The sequence below is a fragment of the Fundulus heteroclitus genome, unplaced genomic scaffold (assembly GCF_011125445.2).
Source record: "Fundulus heteroclitus isolate FHET01 unplaced genomic scaffold, MU-UCD_Fhet_4.1 scaffold_715, whole genome shotgun sequence".
In the NCBI taxonomy this organism is placed as follows: Eukaryota; Metazoa; Chordata; class Actinopteri; order Cyprinodontiformes; family Fundulidae; genus Fundulus; species Fundulus heteroclitus.
This window is the reverse complement of record NW_023397160.1, coordinates 1-16,953: the sequence shown is the minus strand read 5'-3', so window position 1 is coordinate 16,953 and position 16,953 is coordinate 1. Positions and strand designations below refer to the sequence as shown.

The following is a 16,953-nucleotide window of genomic DNA, read 5'->3' as shown; positions in this document are numbered from 1 at the left end:
AAAGGAAGAGGGCAAAGAGGAGTCAGAGTGGTGGCTCCCATGTGTTGTGTATATTATAAGCACCGTATGAAACCAGTTTAGACACTAATGATGCTAAATATTTCATTTGAGTTACACCATCTGATTTGGCACTAAAGGGCTGTCTGTGTTTTAAGAAATCATTAATGCGGTATAGCTTTTAAAATCTATACTACATACTGCTCAAACCAGCTTTTCCATCTGTCCTTCTGACTCCATACTTAAACTCTGGTCATGTTTACTTTTTTTTAGTATTTCCCAACAGTGGTGGTTCTAGACCAAATTTACCAGGGGGCCAAGGTGGGGCCAGTGTTTTTTTCACTAGGGCACAGAACAAAAAATTTTTAAAAACAATAAAATGGCAATATTTAACTGTGTAACAATATTAAGTGAGCCACTTGTGGCTCTGGAACTGCAGGTTTCAGACCCCTGATCTAGCAGTTGAAAACTTTGCCCCCTGCTCAATACGGCTAAAGCTAAACGTGAAACATCTTAAGTTTTAAATTCTTTTTAGAATAAAGCTGTATAGGTAACAAATAATATTGGTCAAAGTGACCATTCAGTTATGGTTTCTTTGCCATTGCAAATAATTATGAGAAGTTTATTTAACATCATGCTTTTAGTACAGGGGCCATAACAGGGGCCAGGGCCATTTCTACAGGGGCATGGGCCCCTGCTGGCCCCTGTCTAGAACCGCCCCTGTTTCCCAAGAAACAATCATATAAAGTAGATACAACTTAAACTTGAGGGTACAAAGATTATACAGTAGATTATACTACGCTTCTGGTTTGCCTTGAACGTTTTAGTGCCTTATAAGATCAGCTAAGGGCCATCGTTAATGTTCACCCCAAACCATCCAGGGACAAAGATCTCTACATTAAAAATTAGACTAGACTCAGTGACTTTCACACAACACATCGTACAGAAAAACTGTTCTGCTTTGCTTAAATGTGCTTTAAATCAGGTCCTGTCACACATTATTCCTCTGAGGGACTCATGAGCTCTGTAAACCTAAGCACAGTTTTATATTGAGCAAATGTGTACTGCAAATGATTGTGTTACAATTTAGATTTGAATTATATCATATTAAAGAAACAGGGCTGTATTTAAGAAATTATGCAAATGCATTACCAATTTTTATTTTTAAGCCTGCAATTGATAATCTCGCTCCAAGGACACAATCTTCTTGCGCTGTAAAGATCAAATCTGGAAAATATTTAGCATACATTAGTCATTACTTTCCAACACGTCTCAGATATGGTCTTATCTTCAGACCATAAAAACATTCCATTAGCAGAAACTTACACATTATCTAACGGCAACATATTTTCTATGTCAGACAAAACTAGAGTTTTAAATGACGTGTCCTTTTTGGATAATTTAAACCATAGCTGCTATGTTGCTGAAGTCAAGAGCTACATTGTTGGTTGATATTAACAGAGAGAGAAAAAAAACATTTTAAAAAAATCTGCTGTAAAGGGCAAGCAGCGTCGTGAGAAAATAAAAGTAGTTTCATCATAGAATCTACTTTTCTAAGTCATAGAAAAAAATATGTAATTTCTTAAATTAAATAAGTCATTTCATTACTTATTGGCTCTTGAGCTGCTCAGCTGAACAATGAATGAAGTGCTTTAGACTGGAGAGCCTTGTAGATTGAACGTTCTAACAGTTTCACATTTTTTAACAAACTTCGCCATTTATGTAATGGATAAACACAAAACTGTGAAGTGGAAGAAAAAGGATACAAGTTTTTCTGGTTTTTAAACTTTCACAAATACATATTTAAATGTGTGGCATGTGCACGTTTGTAGTCATCCCCCTTTTACACCAATACACGTTAAAAAAAAGCTAAACGCTCCAATGCTGATGAGGAAATCTATTATAAGTACTATAGTAAAAATAGAGCATGAAAAGCTATTTCAAATAAACAACTATACTAAAAATGTGGTCTATGTCCCCTATGTGGGACTATAAAGGGAAATATTTATTTAAATAGGAGGTTAGAAGCAGGTCTTTAAATTAGCTAATGTCACACAGTGTGACAACTCTGAAAAGGCATACAAGGCAAGATAATGAAGGCAGGGGTTTATGCTCATAGGTGTGTCAGAGAATAAAGATACACGCACCTTAGCAATAATTAAACCACACGGCCTTCATAAACGATGCAAGAGATCCTGGAGTAACAGCTTAATGAGTTCAAAACAAAATACTTTTTATTAAACTACATGTTGAGCAGGGATCTTGGCTGAAGATAACCCTAATCTAGTTTGAACTGAACAAGCCCGTTCATGTTGAGTGGAGCTGTTCGCTGCACGGCTGTCAGCGTGTGTTGGTATAGGCTGCAGATAGCTATTCAAGGCAGGGTGTGTTTCAAACATTTACACATGTAATGTGAGCAGACATCACGTGTGTCCCACGTTGCTGGAAAGAATGAGAGTTTGAATGTGGAAACACTGTTGTGTGTTTAGGGAGGTGATCTCATTCCTCTGTACACAAAGAAAAGAATTGGTAGATTATTTCTGTTATTTTCACCCACAGAAACAATGTAAGATACATAATGCATATGAATACATACCTTGGCCTTTGAGAAATACGCAACAATCCACCACCCTACGTACTTTATAATAATGGTCACCAGTCTTCAACCAAGACAGGACGCCATTTTCTCAATCTTGAAGTGGTTGCATTTTTAAGGACAGTCGTATCTGCTTTTATTAAAACAGCAACCACAACTCTCAAATACCTTTCTTGTTTTTCCAGGGGTATTTTTTGCAGCTCTAAGGCCTTGCTTTTTCTGAAAGTAGGCTGACAGGAAGGGGGTGGAAGAAGGGGAGAGACATGCATCAAAGGACCGTGGGTCAGATTCAAACCCGGGTCGACCGCGTCAAGGACTAAGGCCTCCGTATTTGGGTCGTGCTACCCGCTGCGCCAGAAGCGCACCTGTCAAATACCTTTCTAAGGAATGAAATTTCTTCTTTTACTTTGAATTTTATTAGATTTAGGTCTTCCTTTTGGCATACCTGCCATTAAAAATCATTACACCGTTTTCCCTCATGTTTTATCTTTTGAAGCTACACTCATCGACCACTTTTAGGGACCACCAGGTACACCCGATTCACCAATCACATGGTAGCCACTCCATATATATTTAGGCAGACACGATAAGGAAAACTTGCAGAAGTTCAAACCGAGAGGTGGAATCAGAAGCAAAGGGGATTTAAGGAATGTTGAATGTGACTTGCTTGTTGGTGTGAGACCCTCACCAAAACGGGGCAGAAAATGATTGGGAAAAACATGCCTGTTCTGGTAAATGTCAGTTAGAGCTATGACAGAAGGGGTATAGGGTCACAATAGATTTAAACAACACGAACACAAGGATCCATCCTGTCATGTATGAACAGTTCAGGCTACTGGTGGTCGTGTAATGGTGTGGGAGTTATCTTCTTTGTAAACTTTTGGCCCCAGCCTACCATAGTCCACTGCTTGAAATAATTAAAGGAACATCTGAAACGGCATCAGACCTCAGTTGGAATAAGAATCATGCTGGATTTCCGTACTAATATGGAATGTGTAATGTGTTAGGGACAAAAGGATGCCATGTCCTTTGATGAAAATGGAAATAGTTGACCTAGAGGGGATTTAATCCAAAGTCCCAGACAAAGTGAAACTGAAAGCCTGATGCAGCAGGCTGGTCCGATTTGCTGAAATGTCATGGCAGCAACTCAAACTGGTATCCAGTAGTTTGTTTGGCCTCCAAACCTGGCCTCCATGCCTGACAACGTCGGGGCTTGCTCCTTCTGAGACGAGGGATGGTGGCCTGGAGTATCTCCTCTCAGATCTTGACAAGGACATCACTGAGCTCCTGGGCAGTCTGAGATGCAACCTGATGGCGTTGGATGGACCTGAACATGTTGTCCCAGAGAGGTTCTGTGGGATTCAGGTGAGGGGAGCGAGGAGACCAGTTAATGGTATCAGTTCCTTCATCCTCCGAGAACAGCCTACAAGCTCTTGTCCCCTGGAATCTCCTCCTTTATAAAGTGTAGATACCTGAATGTAATCTTAACACCATGAAAAGGTGTCTAAGCACACACTGTCGCAAACATGCAAAGGTTTTAGATTATTAGGCACAAAATGCTGGAAATTGGCACCAGCACCCCTCGCGACCCCACAAGGGACAAGTGTGACTGAAAATGGATGGATGGATGGATTTTAAATAGATTTAATTTAGACCTGTGCAGAGTGTCATGTTATAAAGCTGCCAGTAGGACAGTTTTGATATAGTTGAATGCTGGTTTCATCTCCTACACACAATAGCAATGGAAACTTGAACCAGGTAAATTAGTTTTCAATTCATTGTTGATCAAAGAAACAAACAGCCCAGAGCAGTACCCCCCTTCCATTGTGAAATAATTATATTTGCTCTGCTTCTACTCCTGATGCAGAGGCAGGACCGTCGAGTTAGTTGTTTGCATTACATGTACTACTTGCCTAAATTTGTCAATATAATTAAAGATCCTGTTATTAAAACTTTAAAACAAATAGACATCACTGCACCCCCCTATAATTAGGGGGATGGTAAGATAAAAATATCCCAATAGACAGTAATGAGTGGCACCCTGGGGGTTCATCTAGACTCAGCAACCATCTCTAGATACCATCTTGGGTGCCAAGTCTTTCTTTGGGAAACATCACAGGAAAAAGTCTTTATTTGTCCTATAACCACATTCGTACAAAGAGATTAACTTTGTTGCGACTTTAACTTACACTCCAGGCAAGTTTGGTGGGGAAAATAGATAGAATATACAGGAAAGAGTTCTCTACAATGGCTTTTGTTTTATATCAGTTTCTTTGCTAACTTTCCTAATCAGCACCCTTACCAAACAGGCTTAAATAGGAGACAACCGGATTTTCACTCAGTTCTTTCTGAAAACATTTCTGGTGGTTAACACTTGAGCAACCGGCAGTATGAGGGCAGGTTGCTCAAGTGCGGTTGCTGTTGCAATGACACAGATAACTGAGAATCTGCACAGGCGGCAAAGTTTTGATAACATTTTTATATAACTTAGTTGAGCTTGCAATATACTTAATCTGACAGGAAAGATTGATTTGGGGAAACTCACAGGTGTTGGTTGCCTGCTGACCAGCGGGAGTTTGCTCACTGTCTAAATAATCATAAGGATATAATTACTTTAAATAATGCTGTCAAAATAACTTTAAAAAGCTTTCCTCAGCTTTAACACAGCGTCAAAGCAATCTGTGAGGCAAATAAGAAAGACACCCAACACTGCATTTATTTATTTTTACTAGAATACATAAGGCCATGTTGGTGAGTTAACTTGTTTCAATCCAAACAGATTTTTTCTTCATAAATAATTTCTTGCAGATAAAAAAACTGTAACAAAATCCTTTCACACGGCTCTGTGTGTGAAGATAAAACAATACTCAACACTTCATAAGTGTTCATTAATTTCCAACACATAAGTCATATCAGAATAACAAGAAGAATTACTCTGATGCACTAACAGGACAACAACAACAACAACATCCAGGGATACAACATTATTGTGGTCATTTTCCATAAAAAAGAGGAAACAATCCAATCATCGAATACAACTCTAAACTGACCAAAAATACTATATCAGTAAAAGCAGTTTCCTGCATTCACTGTCTTTTTAAACAGATCTTATAAAATAGGTAGAATTTGAAATAGTTTAATTTTATCCTTAAATACATTCGTTACTAAATACATAAATAAAAAACACAGACATTTGTGTGAAGAGCAAATAAGAATGTGAAGACCACTTTAAGACCTTTCAGGATGTCTTACATTCTGACCAACCTGCCCCCTGCTGGTTAGAAGGGTTAATGCTATGTTTCAGACTTTAGAGGCCACATAGCTTTCTCATCAATATCCCATCAATACAATTATCTGAAAATATAAAAAAATTATACGTGATATTTAATGTTTGGACTAAATATTTTACCTTACATAGAATACTGAGGTACTCACACGTATATGGCTGAGACAATAAGAAAGTATACCTTCTGTTATTTTTGAGGTTTAATATCTAAAGGGGAAAAAAGGATGTAGAAATAAAACCCTCAATTCATGGATCAATATATTCAGCATTCGTTTTTGAGAACCAATGACCCACAGTGATATCACTGGTGATCTGTTAATGAAGTATTTCTTCATACACCGCTACAGCATTTTAGATGATTTCTTGTCACAGTGGCGTAGAAAAATGTGGAAATATGTTATGCATTTCACATTTGTCTGTGTTTTATTTGTTTATTTTAATTTTACAGTCATAATCAGTTGTATGTCTGTATACAGCACTTTGTTGACCTTTGTTCTTGTAAAGTGCTTTATAAATAAATATGGTATGGTAATTAGGGCCTGAAAGAAAACATGTTTCTTAATATGCAACATAAAACCCTGAATTTAAAAGAAGGTGTACTTACTTAGTATGACTATATACATTTATCACATTACAAGAGCCACAATGGACATATCTGAAATATATGATAAAACATCCACATTTTATATCAGGATCTTGGTGCTTTTAAGCACCAATGTAAACTTGAATAAACTGTAGCAGTGTCCTTTACCTTTTTTTTACATCAGAGAAGTTTTAAATCATTCCTTATAGGTCAGATATGACAACAAATTTAGCAGCTTGGTAGCTAACCTCCTGCAAGAAACACCTTTAATAAAGACCCAGGTGATCATTTGCCCCTAGCCCAGTCATACCTTTGCAGTTAAGGTTGTTGTGTACCCAACAAATTATGGTACAAGAAGGAGAAATTTGCTGCAGGATATAACAAATGTTTAAATCAGACGAAAATAACCAAGGCAAATACAAAAATCAGCTTTTAAAGGAATACCTTCCCAAATATACCTAGTCCTGTTTCCTATGTGTGTTATGTATTGTTAACCACAGCAACAAAATTGGTCAAAGAGAGAGCTGAATACTCATCCAGGAGGAGAGAAAAGAACCCAAAACAACATCTACAGCACAGCAGACCTCACTCTCCTTATTTAAGATTGGTGTTGACAACAGTAAAAAAGACGGCACCGCTCAGAGAGTCCTCATTCCAAGACCCCAGCTGACCAAAGAGATGGAGCCATGAACGGTAGGGTTAGGGTCAGAGAATGGAAAGAATGTCCGCCCATGAGTTTGCGATATTAGGTTCAAGCACACTCAAGCTCAGCAGCAGGTCAATGATCCAAAGCAAACCAGCAAGAATATGGCTAAAGAAAAAGATTTTGGGATGGCCTAGTCAAAGTCAACACTTAGATCTTATGGAGATGTTGTGGTTGGTGTGAACAGACTCCTAATGCCTAAAAACACTCCAATCTGGATGGAGTCTGCCAGATTTCCTCCACTGCGATGTAAAAGAACCGTTACTGCAGACACTTTGAGGGCAGATGTTGCCACCTGGCATGAAATAAGAAGTTATTAGGTGTGGAGGGCTCTATCTTATTTACACGGGAGGCTAATTCAAAATTAGATTTTTGTGTTTACTCTGGCTATTTTTCTCTGATATAAAACTAATTTCACAACCTGACACATTTATGCCGAGCTCACAACGGGTCTGGTTACCGAGGCCGTGCAGCGATGCAAAAAAAAATTCTGCAAGAAGGAAGTTTGACCGGACGCCACAGCAGTCCCCGAATCAAGCTCCTGAATTTCACGTGGCAAACAGGAAACGTCGGGCAGGATAACGTTCTGGTGAATTTCAGAATAAAATCACGCACCAACTTACGCTGGCTTGACTGGGACCGTAGGACCGTAAACCCGCTCAGTGTGAGCCTGGCTTAGCTGAGACAACGAAGTAATAACAGAAACATTCAGGCAAACACATGTTATAGCACTGTTAAAATAAATGATTTGTGCAATTTGAGCATTTTTATGCATCATTTTCCACTATATTTCATCCTAATATCTAGCAGCTAAAACACACATAAACAAACTGTTAAAGCAACTGTATGTTATTTAATTTTTAAATAACATGACAGAAGTGATACAAAATTTGGATAATCTTGGAAGATTTTCTATGCTGCTTACGATAACTTTTTTTTTACGATCTAAATATTTGCTCCTGAATACTGCATCGGATGGGCGTGTGAACGCACTTCATACAGAATGATGGGAAACAGCACAGTGAGGTCAGCGGATCCTGTAACACAGAGGCTTACCTACAAGAAGCACAAGGGGGAAAAATAATAATAGCTGGTGAATTGACAGCATATAATGCAGATCCAAAATAGTTGTTTGTCACATAAAACATTCTCGACAAAGTTAAGGCAAGCCTGATCAGGATTTAATAAATAACATCCTCCAAACCATTCTAGCTTTAACTTATCAAATAAGAAATCCATCAAGGGCACCGACCTCTATAAAGTAATCCACTTCCAGGATGCTGCAGTTGGAGACGGTCAGGGATGCAGATGACGGGACAGTGAGCAGGATCTCAGATTGAACGTCTGAGGTGTGAGCGCCGATAGGCTCGCCGCTCACCCACGCCAGCTGCTTGAAAACCATCCTCTTGCTGTTCCGGCTGTGGGTGTAGTACATCTGTTTCTGCTGGAGCTTCACCTTGGGCGTAGCTGTTCTAGATGAAGCATTGCTAAAACTGCACACCATTTTTGCGGTTTCTCCTGGAGGAGGATGTACATAAAAAACACACACACATTTACATTCAACTGAATGAGAAAGTGCGTCCAAACGTTTGACTGGCAGTGAATGTCTGGAAGGGGGAAAACCATACCAGGTTTGAAGGCTTTCTTATCCAAACTGACCGTCATTGTGATAGGACCTGACGCACAACACAGGCAGCACAGTGTCTTGCTGTTTGATCCTGAGAGCGAAGCCTGCAGAGTCAAGACAGCGACTAAGGTGCTGCAGAAACACCCGACAAGGAGGAATCCTAGAAACAGACACCTTCACCTTTTTTCTTTAATAATAGCTCAGATGTACGTCATACAGAGCTAACTAAAGAAACATAAACTCAATAATATTTTATTTGTCTACAGTTATGAAGAAAGGGAAAATTTGCACTTGCAACTCCTAAGTTAAAAATAGAAACACCACACGCATAGTTGTAAAATATTAGTGGATAAAACAAAAGTATTGGAGCACAACTAATTCTGTCATGTTTGAAGGAATCAGAGGTCGGGAGTCGCATGTTGAATGGTGGCGATTCGTTGATTAATGAAACACGGCTTACAGAGTGACAGGGAAACGGGAATCACGAACACGGCAACGACGAGACCAGAGTGGGTGTAGTACATCTGTTTCTGCTGGAGCAGAAGACGGAGGACCTGACAATCGGTAATGGCTGGGCTGATAATATATATATAGGTGGGGAGACGGGAGGAACAACAGGTAAAGCAAATTACGCAGCTGAGATGAGTAAAGGGCAACTCAGCGGGATGAGAGGATGATAGCGAGCTGGAAAGGCAAAGGGAGAACTGAAGCTAAGAGGGAAAACACGAGAATGACCAGACATAAAGCAAGACTAACTAAACTAAGCAAAAGCAGGCAGAAGACAAAGATCTAACAGAACTATTAAAATAATATAACTAGACAGGAACCGAATCTAACACATATCAGAACACATTATTAACGTAAATACTGAACAGAAAACTAAACTAATGACCAAAAAAAACAGGATCTAAGGATGAACAATACAAAAGTACAAAAATAAACAGACTGCAGAATCCCCAGGGAGCTACAATAAGTGATCAAAACCCCTGGGGATCCTGACAAATTCATGGTAACTATAGTAGTTACCATACTAGTAACATCTCCATATCTGTAAACCCACTCAAGACAAAATTGTATTTCTTATCTATTTCTTTAACATAATTTTTTTCACCTTTAAGACATCTGTTCGTCTGCAACCTTTTCCTAATACCATGATTTCAAAAAAGGTTGCAAAAGCTGCAAAGAATCTCACTGCACACACATATCCTACCCTCAATTAAACATGATGGTAACAGCATCAGGATAGCGTAGGACAGGTAGTGTTTTTGTTGAGGTGGATTGAAATGTGAACAGCTTGAACAATTTGTAAGTCTGAACGTAAAACTTGTTTATTCAACCATGCAAAGGTTGGAGGGTCGCTTACTCCACATCCTGGGTGGCAGAGGAGTGATCGCCTCCCTGGTTGTACCCTCACTTTGGTACTTCTAAGGTTCACTGATCTTAACACCTCAGTCTCCACTCTTGTTTACAAAGAGATATTATGTAAGGCAAGACTGTTCATGGCCTTTAAAACAAACAATAAAAATCATAAACTGAATGCAGAAATTAACAAGTAGGTATAAAAGCACTGGGGCGATCAGAACGCGTCTGGATATGTTGCATAAAAGACGAGAAAGTGAGCGATAGAGGTCTGCTGCACAAACAGCGTATTGCACTGAGAGAGTTTTGAAACAACAAAAAGTATAAAAAGCTATTTCCAGGCTAGATTGACTAAGAAAGATTTTAACTTAGACCGGGAGATGCTGGAAAAAGCTTAAAATCTAACACATTTCAAGCTGCTGTCTAAAGTAAATCCCAGTTTCTTTCACTTTCTGCTTGAAAGCTGAGGCAGAGGAACGAAATGTGGAAAATAAAACGCATTCGGTCTTGTCATTATTGAGCTGTAAAAGCTTTTCAGAAAACTGTAGGTTTATATAGAAGATGTGATTATGACAGCTTTTACATCCAAGTTTCAAGCATTTGGGTCACAATCCAGTATATTCCCTCGTTTTTAATATTGTGCTCATAAACATTTAATCAAAGCTTATTTTTTTCACTGTCTTATTTTTTTCATCTTGTTTTAACTGTATGAATTTAGCAATTGTAGGTTTCATCTTTTGCCGCCAATCGGCCAGGGCCCATATTCATAGAGATTCTCAGATTCCTCTCAGAGAGCTTCTATATTAGCCAAAAAAATCCTTCCTGGGAGTCTTTGCTTAAGAGTGATTCAGATATCTGCTGAGAACGAATCTGAGTCAGGAGACGACAGAAATGTTTATCGTAGTGAAGAGGTGTGGTTGACCCCGTTGCTAAGTGTGACGGTGTCTTTTAAGAGCTGTGATTATCAATGGTACAAGAAAAAAAAACACAAATGTGCATCTAATAATCTTAAACCCATCAGACCGCTGAAACCATTAATTTCCCTCTATGGAGATGATAAAGTTTATCTTATCTGCATATTAATAATTGTATAATTGGTAAAGAAGTTTCTGTGCTCATCACCTCCACTGTTTAATAATAAAAATATTAATAATATTAATAATAATAATAATAATAATTGAACTTTATTGATCTCACAATGGAGAAATTCACTTCTGCATCTTAACCCATCCCCTTGGGGAGCAGTGAGCTGCCACTGTGTGCCGCCTGGGGAGCAATCTGGGGTTAAGGGTCTTGCTCAGGGAGTGCAGGCTGTGGGGATCGAACCAGGTACTTGCAACCTCCTCAGAGCACAAGTGCGCTGCTCTAACCACTAGGCCAACACTCTCCTTCCCCTTATTTTTATATATATTTTTTTAAAGGGTAAATGGCTTGTACTTGTATAGTGCTTTAACTAGTCTTGACGACCTCCAAAGCACTTCACACTACAGTTTAGTCATTCACACATTCACACCCCGACGGTGGTGACCTATGTTAGAAGCTACAGCTGCCCTGGGGCAGACTGACAGAGACGAGGCTGCCATACACCGCCGCCACTGGGCCCTCTGACCACCGCCAGCTTTTAGGTGGTGGATGAGCCAATCAGCTCTCTCTTTCCACCATCTTCACTGCTTAAAACACTCTTAGGCTCACTAAAAGTCCTCCTCACTACTCCTAACATCTTCCACTTTAGGGGCTCTCTTAGACTGGCCGCCCATTGCTAAGGGGTGGAATTTGCATGTTATCTAAGCCATCCAGTGTTGTAGTCAAGTCACTATGCCTCGAGTCCGAGTCATGTCCAAGTCATTAAAAAAAAAATCCGAGTCGAGTCCGAGTCGAGTCACTATTGACGTGTGATGTATGACATGAAGCAGTAACATTCCATTGCACTAATAACTCTTTCGTTGTAGTTACCCTTGGTTTTACTCGGTAAAACGACTGCTTTTTCTAGTCTAAGACGTCTCCTAACCATGGTTTTTAAACATTGTTGTTATGGAACGTGCAATAGCGACTCGAGGTACGCTGATAGGCCGCATATGAAGGATGTTAAAGCCGCAAGCGGCGTCGATCGGCCCTCGCAGCCAAGCGCACTCCAGCCTATTGGCCACCGCCGCGGCTCTGGCCGGCGGGCGGGGTTCGCACACCGCCGCGGCTCCGGCCGGAACGGCGGGATTCGCGCACCGCCGCGGTGCCGGCCGGCGGGCGGGGTTCGCACACCGCCGCGGCTCCGGGCGGCCGGCGGGGTTCGCGCACCGCCGCGGTGCCGGCCGGCGGGCGGGGTTCGCACACCGCCGCGGCTCCGGGCGGCCGGCGGGGTTCGCGCACCGACGGCCGCCCCCCCACCGCAGATGCTGTTACGCATTTTCCTCGCCCGTCCACCGGGCGATTCCCACAAACGCGTTTGGCAGCGTTCCCCCATGACTCACAACAGATCTGGAGCAGATCGGTCGATGCAGCGAGGATATACAGCCGTTGGATAATGATATTGCATTTGGCCACCGGACCGGACTAAATTGTTCGGCGGGCCGGAAAATTTATACCGATTCCTGGACGGTGACTACAAACAGAGAAAAAAAACGGCCAATGACGCCATGAACGCAGAGCAGGAGAAAAACATCGACTTACCTTCCTATCAACTCAGCCAGTTTTCCAGTCTTTCTAAGCCCTCGACACTCAAGCCATCGTTTGAGCTGAACGTTGGTATGTTGTTCCACAGTTCTACCAGTAAAATGGGCGCCTGGACATCCTCTTGTGAAAGTTTAACAGCTGTAAAGTCGGTCATATCCTTGTATCTGTTGCATGTGTAATGGCTGGTTGCTACGTGCGCTCTCACACTGTTTGCCCAACCTTAGCGGCAAGGGGCGTTGCTCATGAGATGGTGACGTCACGTGCGCGGTACGACATTTAGATATTAAAATCATACACCAAATAATATTCTAATGACACATTAAAATTATAGCCTAATGATATAAAAAAAAGTCGAGTCTTTTTCTCAATTTCCGAGTCAGAATGATCTGAATGTAGGAGTCCGAGTCCAAGTTCGAGTCATCAGTACTCAAGTCCAAGTCAAGTCACGAGTCTCTAAATTTAGCTAATGACTCGGACTCGAGTTCGAGTCTCGGACTCGAGTACTACAACACTGAAGCCATCACAAGGCCTTTGTTTGGCAGTAGTATAAAGCTTCTTACTCCACATTACTCCAGACTTTTTGAATTGAGAAAGCTTCCTGGAGAAGAAGGGAAACGTCTTCAACTACGAAAAACAAGTCCAGTTGCTTTGTTTTTTTACTTTTTTTGGAATGACCATGACCTGGATGACTGAGAATCTTCACCAGCTCTTAGACTAAGATGCTTTGGGAATAACTTTTATCTTACCGAGGTAAAATTTGTGATTTTCCTAAAATGACGTCACTAAGAGCTACTTTTAGTCTTAGGAATCTTTGTGAATACAGGCTCTGGTTTGCCAGTGGACAAGAGGTATTTGATCTCAGTAGAATATTGCTTGAACATAAAAAGGTGCAAAGCTGGAACAAGTATTTATTTGCTTGAGGAAATCTGGATTTATCAGGACATGTTTCACTTACCCACAGCTCTGGCTGGTTTGGATCAATATGATTCACAAAGTTCAGTTCTGTTATGAACTCCTTGGACAGATGCCACGGTCTGTCAAAGCCCACTGTCAGTGAGTAGGATATTCGTCCATGAATCCCATTGAAGGAAGAAGGAAAGTCTCTGTGTCGATACAAAACAAACAAAATAAAGTTGTTAGAATATGCAGGCAAAACAGGCGAAGAACCCGCAGGTTAGCGTTACTAGGAACTTTAAACTTATAAGAAAAGCAGGCTTATGAAATGGATTTATTTATGATACAATGTAACAATAAAATACTTCAATGTAAAAGGAAATCTGGGTGATTTCCTTGGGAGGATATTACAACTTTAATGTAGAGCAAAGATTTTTGCAGCCGAAAAACGACCTGTAAGAGCGATCAGATTATAACCTCATCGATCACTGTAATGTAAATATGCACAAACAGAATATAAAACACTAGTGAACAATATATTTTGCTACTTCATGAAATGATTTTTAATTTTCTTTTGTATTTAAAGGCAATATTTTTAATCTGAACCCTGAGTCCCATGGTCGAAGTGGCCGTCTGACGGTTTCCTCCCTGGGTTTTGAAATGGTGTGCACCCACTGAGATTGTCCCAACAAGGGCTGCATCCAAAAAGGTCTAATTTGTAAGGACTCTTTAACCAAAGTGGAATTGCGTCAGCGTTCGCCATGATAGTGCTGTCTGAATAGTGCAGTCAGTAAGGAACGAGGTAGAAAAAGGAACCTATATGCATCCTATCATTATTCCTTTAGCATAGGAAGCTTGTGACGTTTCTTACTGGAGCTAAGGGACTATAAGCAATCCCACAATCCTTTGCGTAGCAATGATGTATAAGCACAACAAACACACAAAATTAACTAAATTATCTGGAGAGAAGAGAGTAGGGTTCTCAAAATAATCGATACTCGATATAAACGATACTAAGATACTGATTTGCAGTGTTGTATAGTAACAAAGTATAAATACTTCACTTCTGTACTTAAGTATATTTTGGAGTACTTTATACTTTCCTTGAGTATAATTTTTTTGATAACTTTCACTTTTACTTCACTAAATGTTCTAACTTAATGGCAAACTTTTACTCCGATACATTTCAATGTTTGTTTTAGTTAGTCATTACAAAAAAAGAAGAGAAAGAGAGAGAGAAGAGAGAGAGAGAGAGGAGATGAGAGAGAGAGAGAGAGAGAGAGAGAGAGAGAGAGAGAGGAGACGCACACAATTTGTGTAGCACTGACCTTACTTGAGAAGAAAAACTGAAAGCTTACAAAAAGGTTGTATTTTCTGTCTAAACTTGGTCTAAATGTCTCCTGCACGTGGTTGTTTATATTATTTTAAGTGAATTTGACCTTCAAAGTTTACCAAAATGTAAAAAATGTAATTCAAACTGCATTGCTTTGTTTTACTTTTACTTATACTTGTCATTACATTACTTGAGTACAATCTATTTTTACAGTAATTTTCATACTTAAGTACCAAGATATTTCAGATACTTTAAGACTTTAACTCAAGTAACATTTCAGTCAGTGACTTGGACTTTTACCAAAGTCATATTTTGGAGTGAGGTACTTATACTTTTACTTGACTCTGAGATTTCAGTAAAAAAATTTTAACTCTAACATAGTGTTAACTTATAATTATTCAGGCCCACCACTTTTTATTAGGCCCGGTTGAAAACTAAATAAAGCAAGCGAGCCTAACTTTCTGCAAGAGCAAACAGATGAGTAGAGGGGGGCGTGTTTAGATGCGGCACCGTCTGCGTACAAGAACGCCGAATAACCCTACCAAGCCCGCGATCAGAGCTATGCGCGCTCTTGGTTATTAAAGTGCGCCGTTGTGATTAATAATTGCACTATTGGGATTGCTTGATACGATCTTCTGCTTTTTGGCATGAATCTGACACCATAGCGTGAGGTCAGACGCGGGACGTCACCACCATCCCTCCCCCATTCTGTGTCAACCGGGGATTTTAGCCGCCACCCACTTACCCCCGTGGAAGCTGGCATGAAATGGATGATACACATGCGTCCCAGGGGGGAGTCTTGTTTTCCCATTAACAGCTGCGAGAGAAAAAAATAAGATGCACCCCGTAAAATAATCATTGACACCAACATGCGTGCAAACCGCCGCAAAAAAAGTTAGTTAGTGCGCATACCCGCGGTGCACACGAGAACGCTTTTATAAGTGAAGAAGTCCACCCGTGCAGAGTAGGTTTTTCTTCTTTTCCTCTTTCCCGAGCCCGACGATGTGGACCAGTGCACGTTCGCTCCTCCTTTCATCTTCATCGTTATGGCATTAATCTTGGTCTCCTTTGTCAGGTCGAAACGGATTTGTCCCGTTATGAGGTCGCCCCAGAGAAGGTGTTTCTCTCGTTTAACGCTTCAAAGTTGGATGCCGAAATTCTTGATCGCCTCTTGAAACATCGCTATTTGGTGCCAAGTTGCACTGATCGTGGGGAAAAAAGGTGTAGATTTAAAATGTAATGAGTTTCTAGGTAAACACTAAATTGTAACGTGAGGATTTATCTAATTCTAATGGGTTCAAAACAGACAACAGGAAGCCCACCAAGCGCACGGTACAGGGAAGGAGCCGCCTTGAGGCGGGGCATATTCCCAACAAATCAAGACGCCGAAACGCTTGGAAATTAAGTTAAAGGTTGCTTTATTTATTTATTTGTTTGTTTATTTCAGAACAAATGACAAAAGAGCCATCTTATGTTTCAAAGAAGTACCGTTGCGTGTAAAGTAAAACCTCTGCAACTCACTATAAATAAGACAACTTTTTAATCCTCCTTTTAGCCACTTTGAAATAACATGTTTATTTTTTTATGTGTTATGTTAAGATTTTTTCAAGATTAATGGTTTCAATCCTGCTAAATAAATCAATAAACTGCCACACCTTACTTCTCGCAGCACACCAGGGGGTCACCTCGACAACTCCTCAAACAAAACGTATTTTATTTTTTATTTTGATGGAAATGGCCGATCCCATAAAGTGACAACCTGTGATCTTTCTTAATTATTTTTCATGAATAAAGTAATAAATGGTAATAAAGTAAAAAAATATTGGTGTTGTTTTTGACCAAGACATGTCATTTAAATCCCATATTAAGCAGGTTTCCAGGGTTTCTTTTTTTTCGCCTCTGGAAAAT

The 16,953-nt window shown here is 40.2% G+C and overlaps 1 protein-coding gene across 1 annotated transcript; it reads right to left on the bottom strand.

Annotated features, from left to right (window-relative positions):
- Nucleotides 1-6,909: 6,909 nt before the first annotated feature.
- On the bottom strand, nt 6,910-16,087 carry LOC118561794 (arrestin domain-containing protein 3-like). The gene is made up of 6 exons (XM_036134006.1): nt 15,962-16,087; nt 15,791-15,843; nt 13,774-13,921; nt 8,794-8,896; nt 8,418-8,683; nt 6,910-8,221 (listed from the first exon to the last, which is right to left on the bottom strand). Exons 1-6 carry the CDS (start codon nt 16,085-16,087, stop codon nt 8,111-8,113), a joined length of 807 nt encoding a protein of 268 aa, XP_035989899.1. The 3' UTR covers nt 6,910-8,110.
- Nucleotides 16,088-16,953: the final 866 nt, after the last annotated feature.

Coding starts and splice junctions, on each gene's coding strand:
- LOC118561794 (XM_036134006.1), bottom strand. CDS start 16,087: ATGAAGATGAAAGGAGGAGCGAACGTGCACTGGTCCACATCGTCGGGC. Junction 8,897..13,773: donor CAAACCAGCCAGAGCTGTGG/GTAAGTGAAACA, acceptor TTGACTCTGCAG/GCTTCGCTCTCAGGATCAAA. Junction 8,684..8,793: donor TAAGAAAGCCTTCAAACCTG/GTATGGTTTTCC, acceptor ATCCTCCTCCAG/GAGAAACCGCAAAAATGGTG.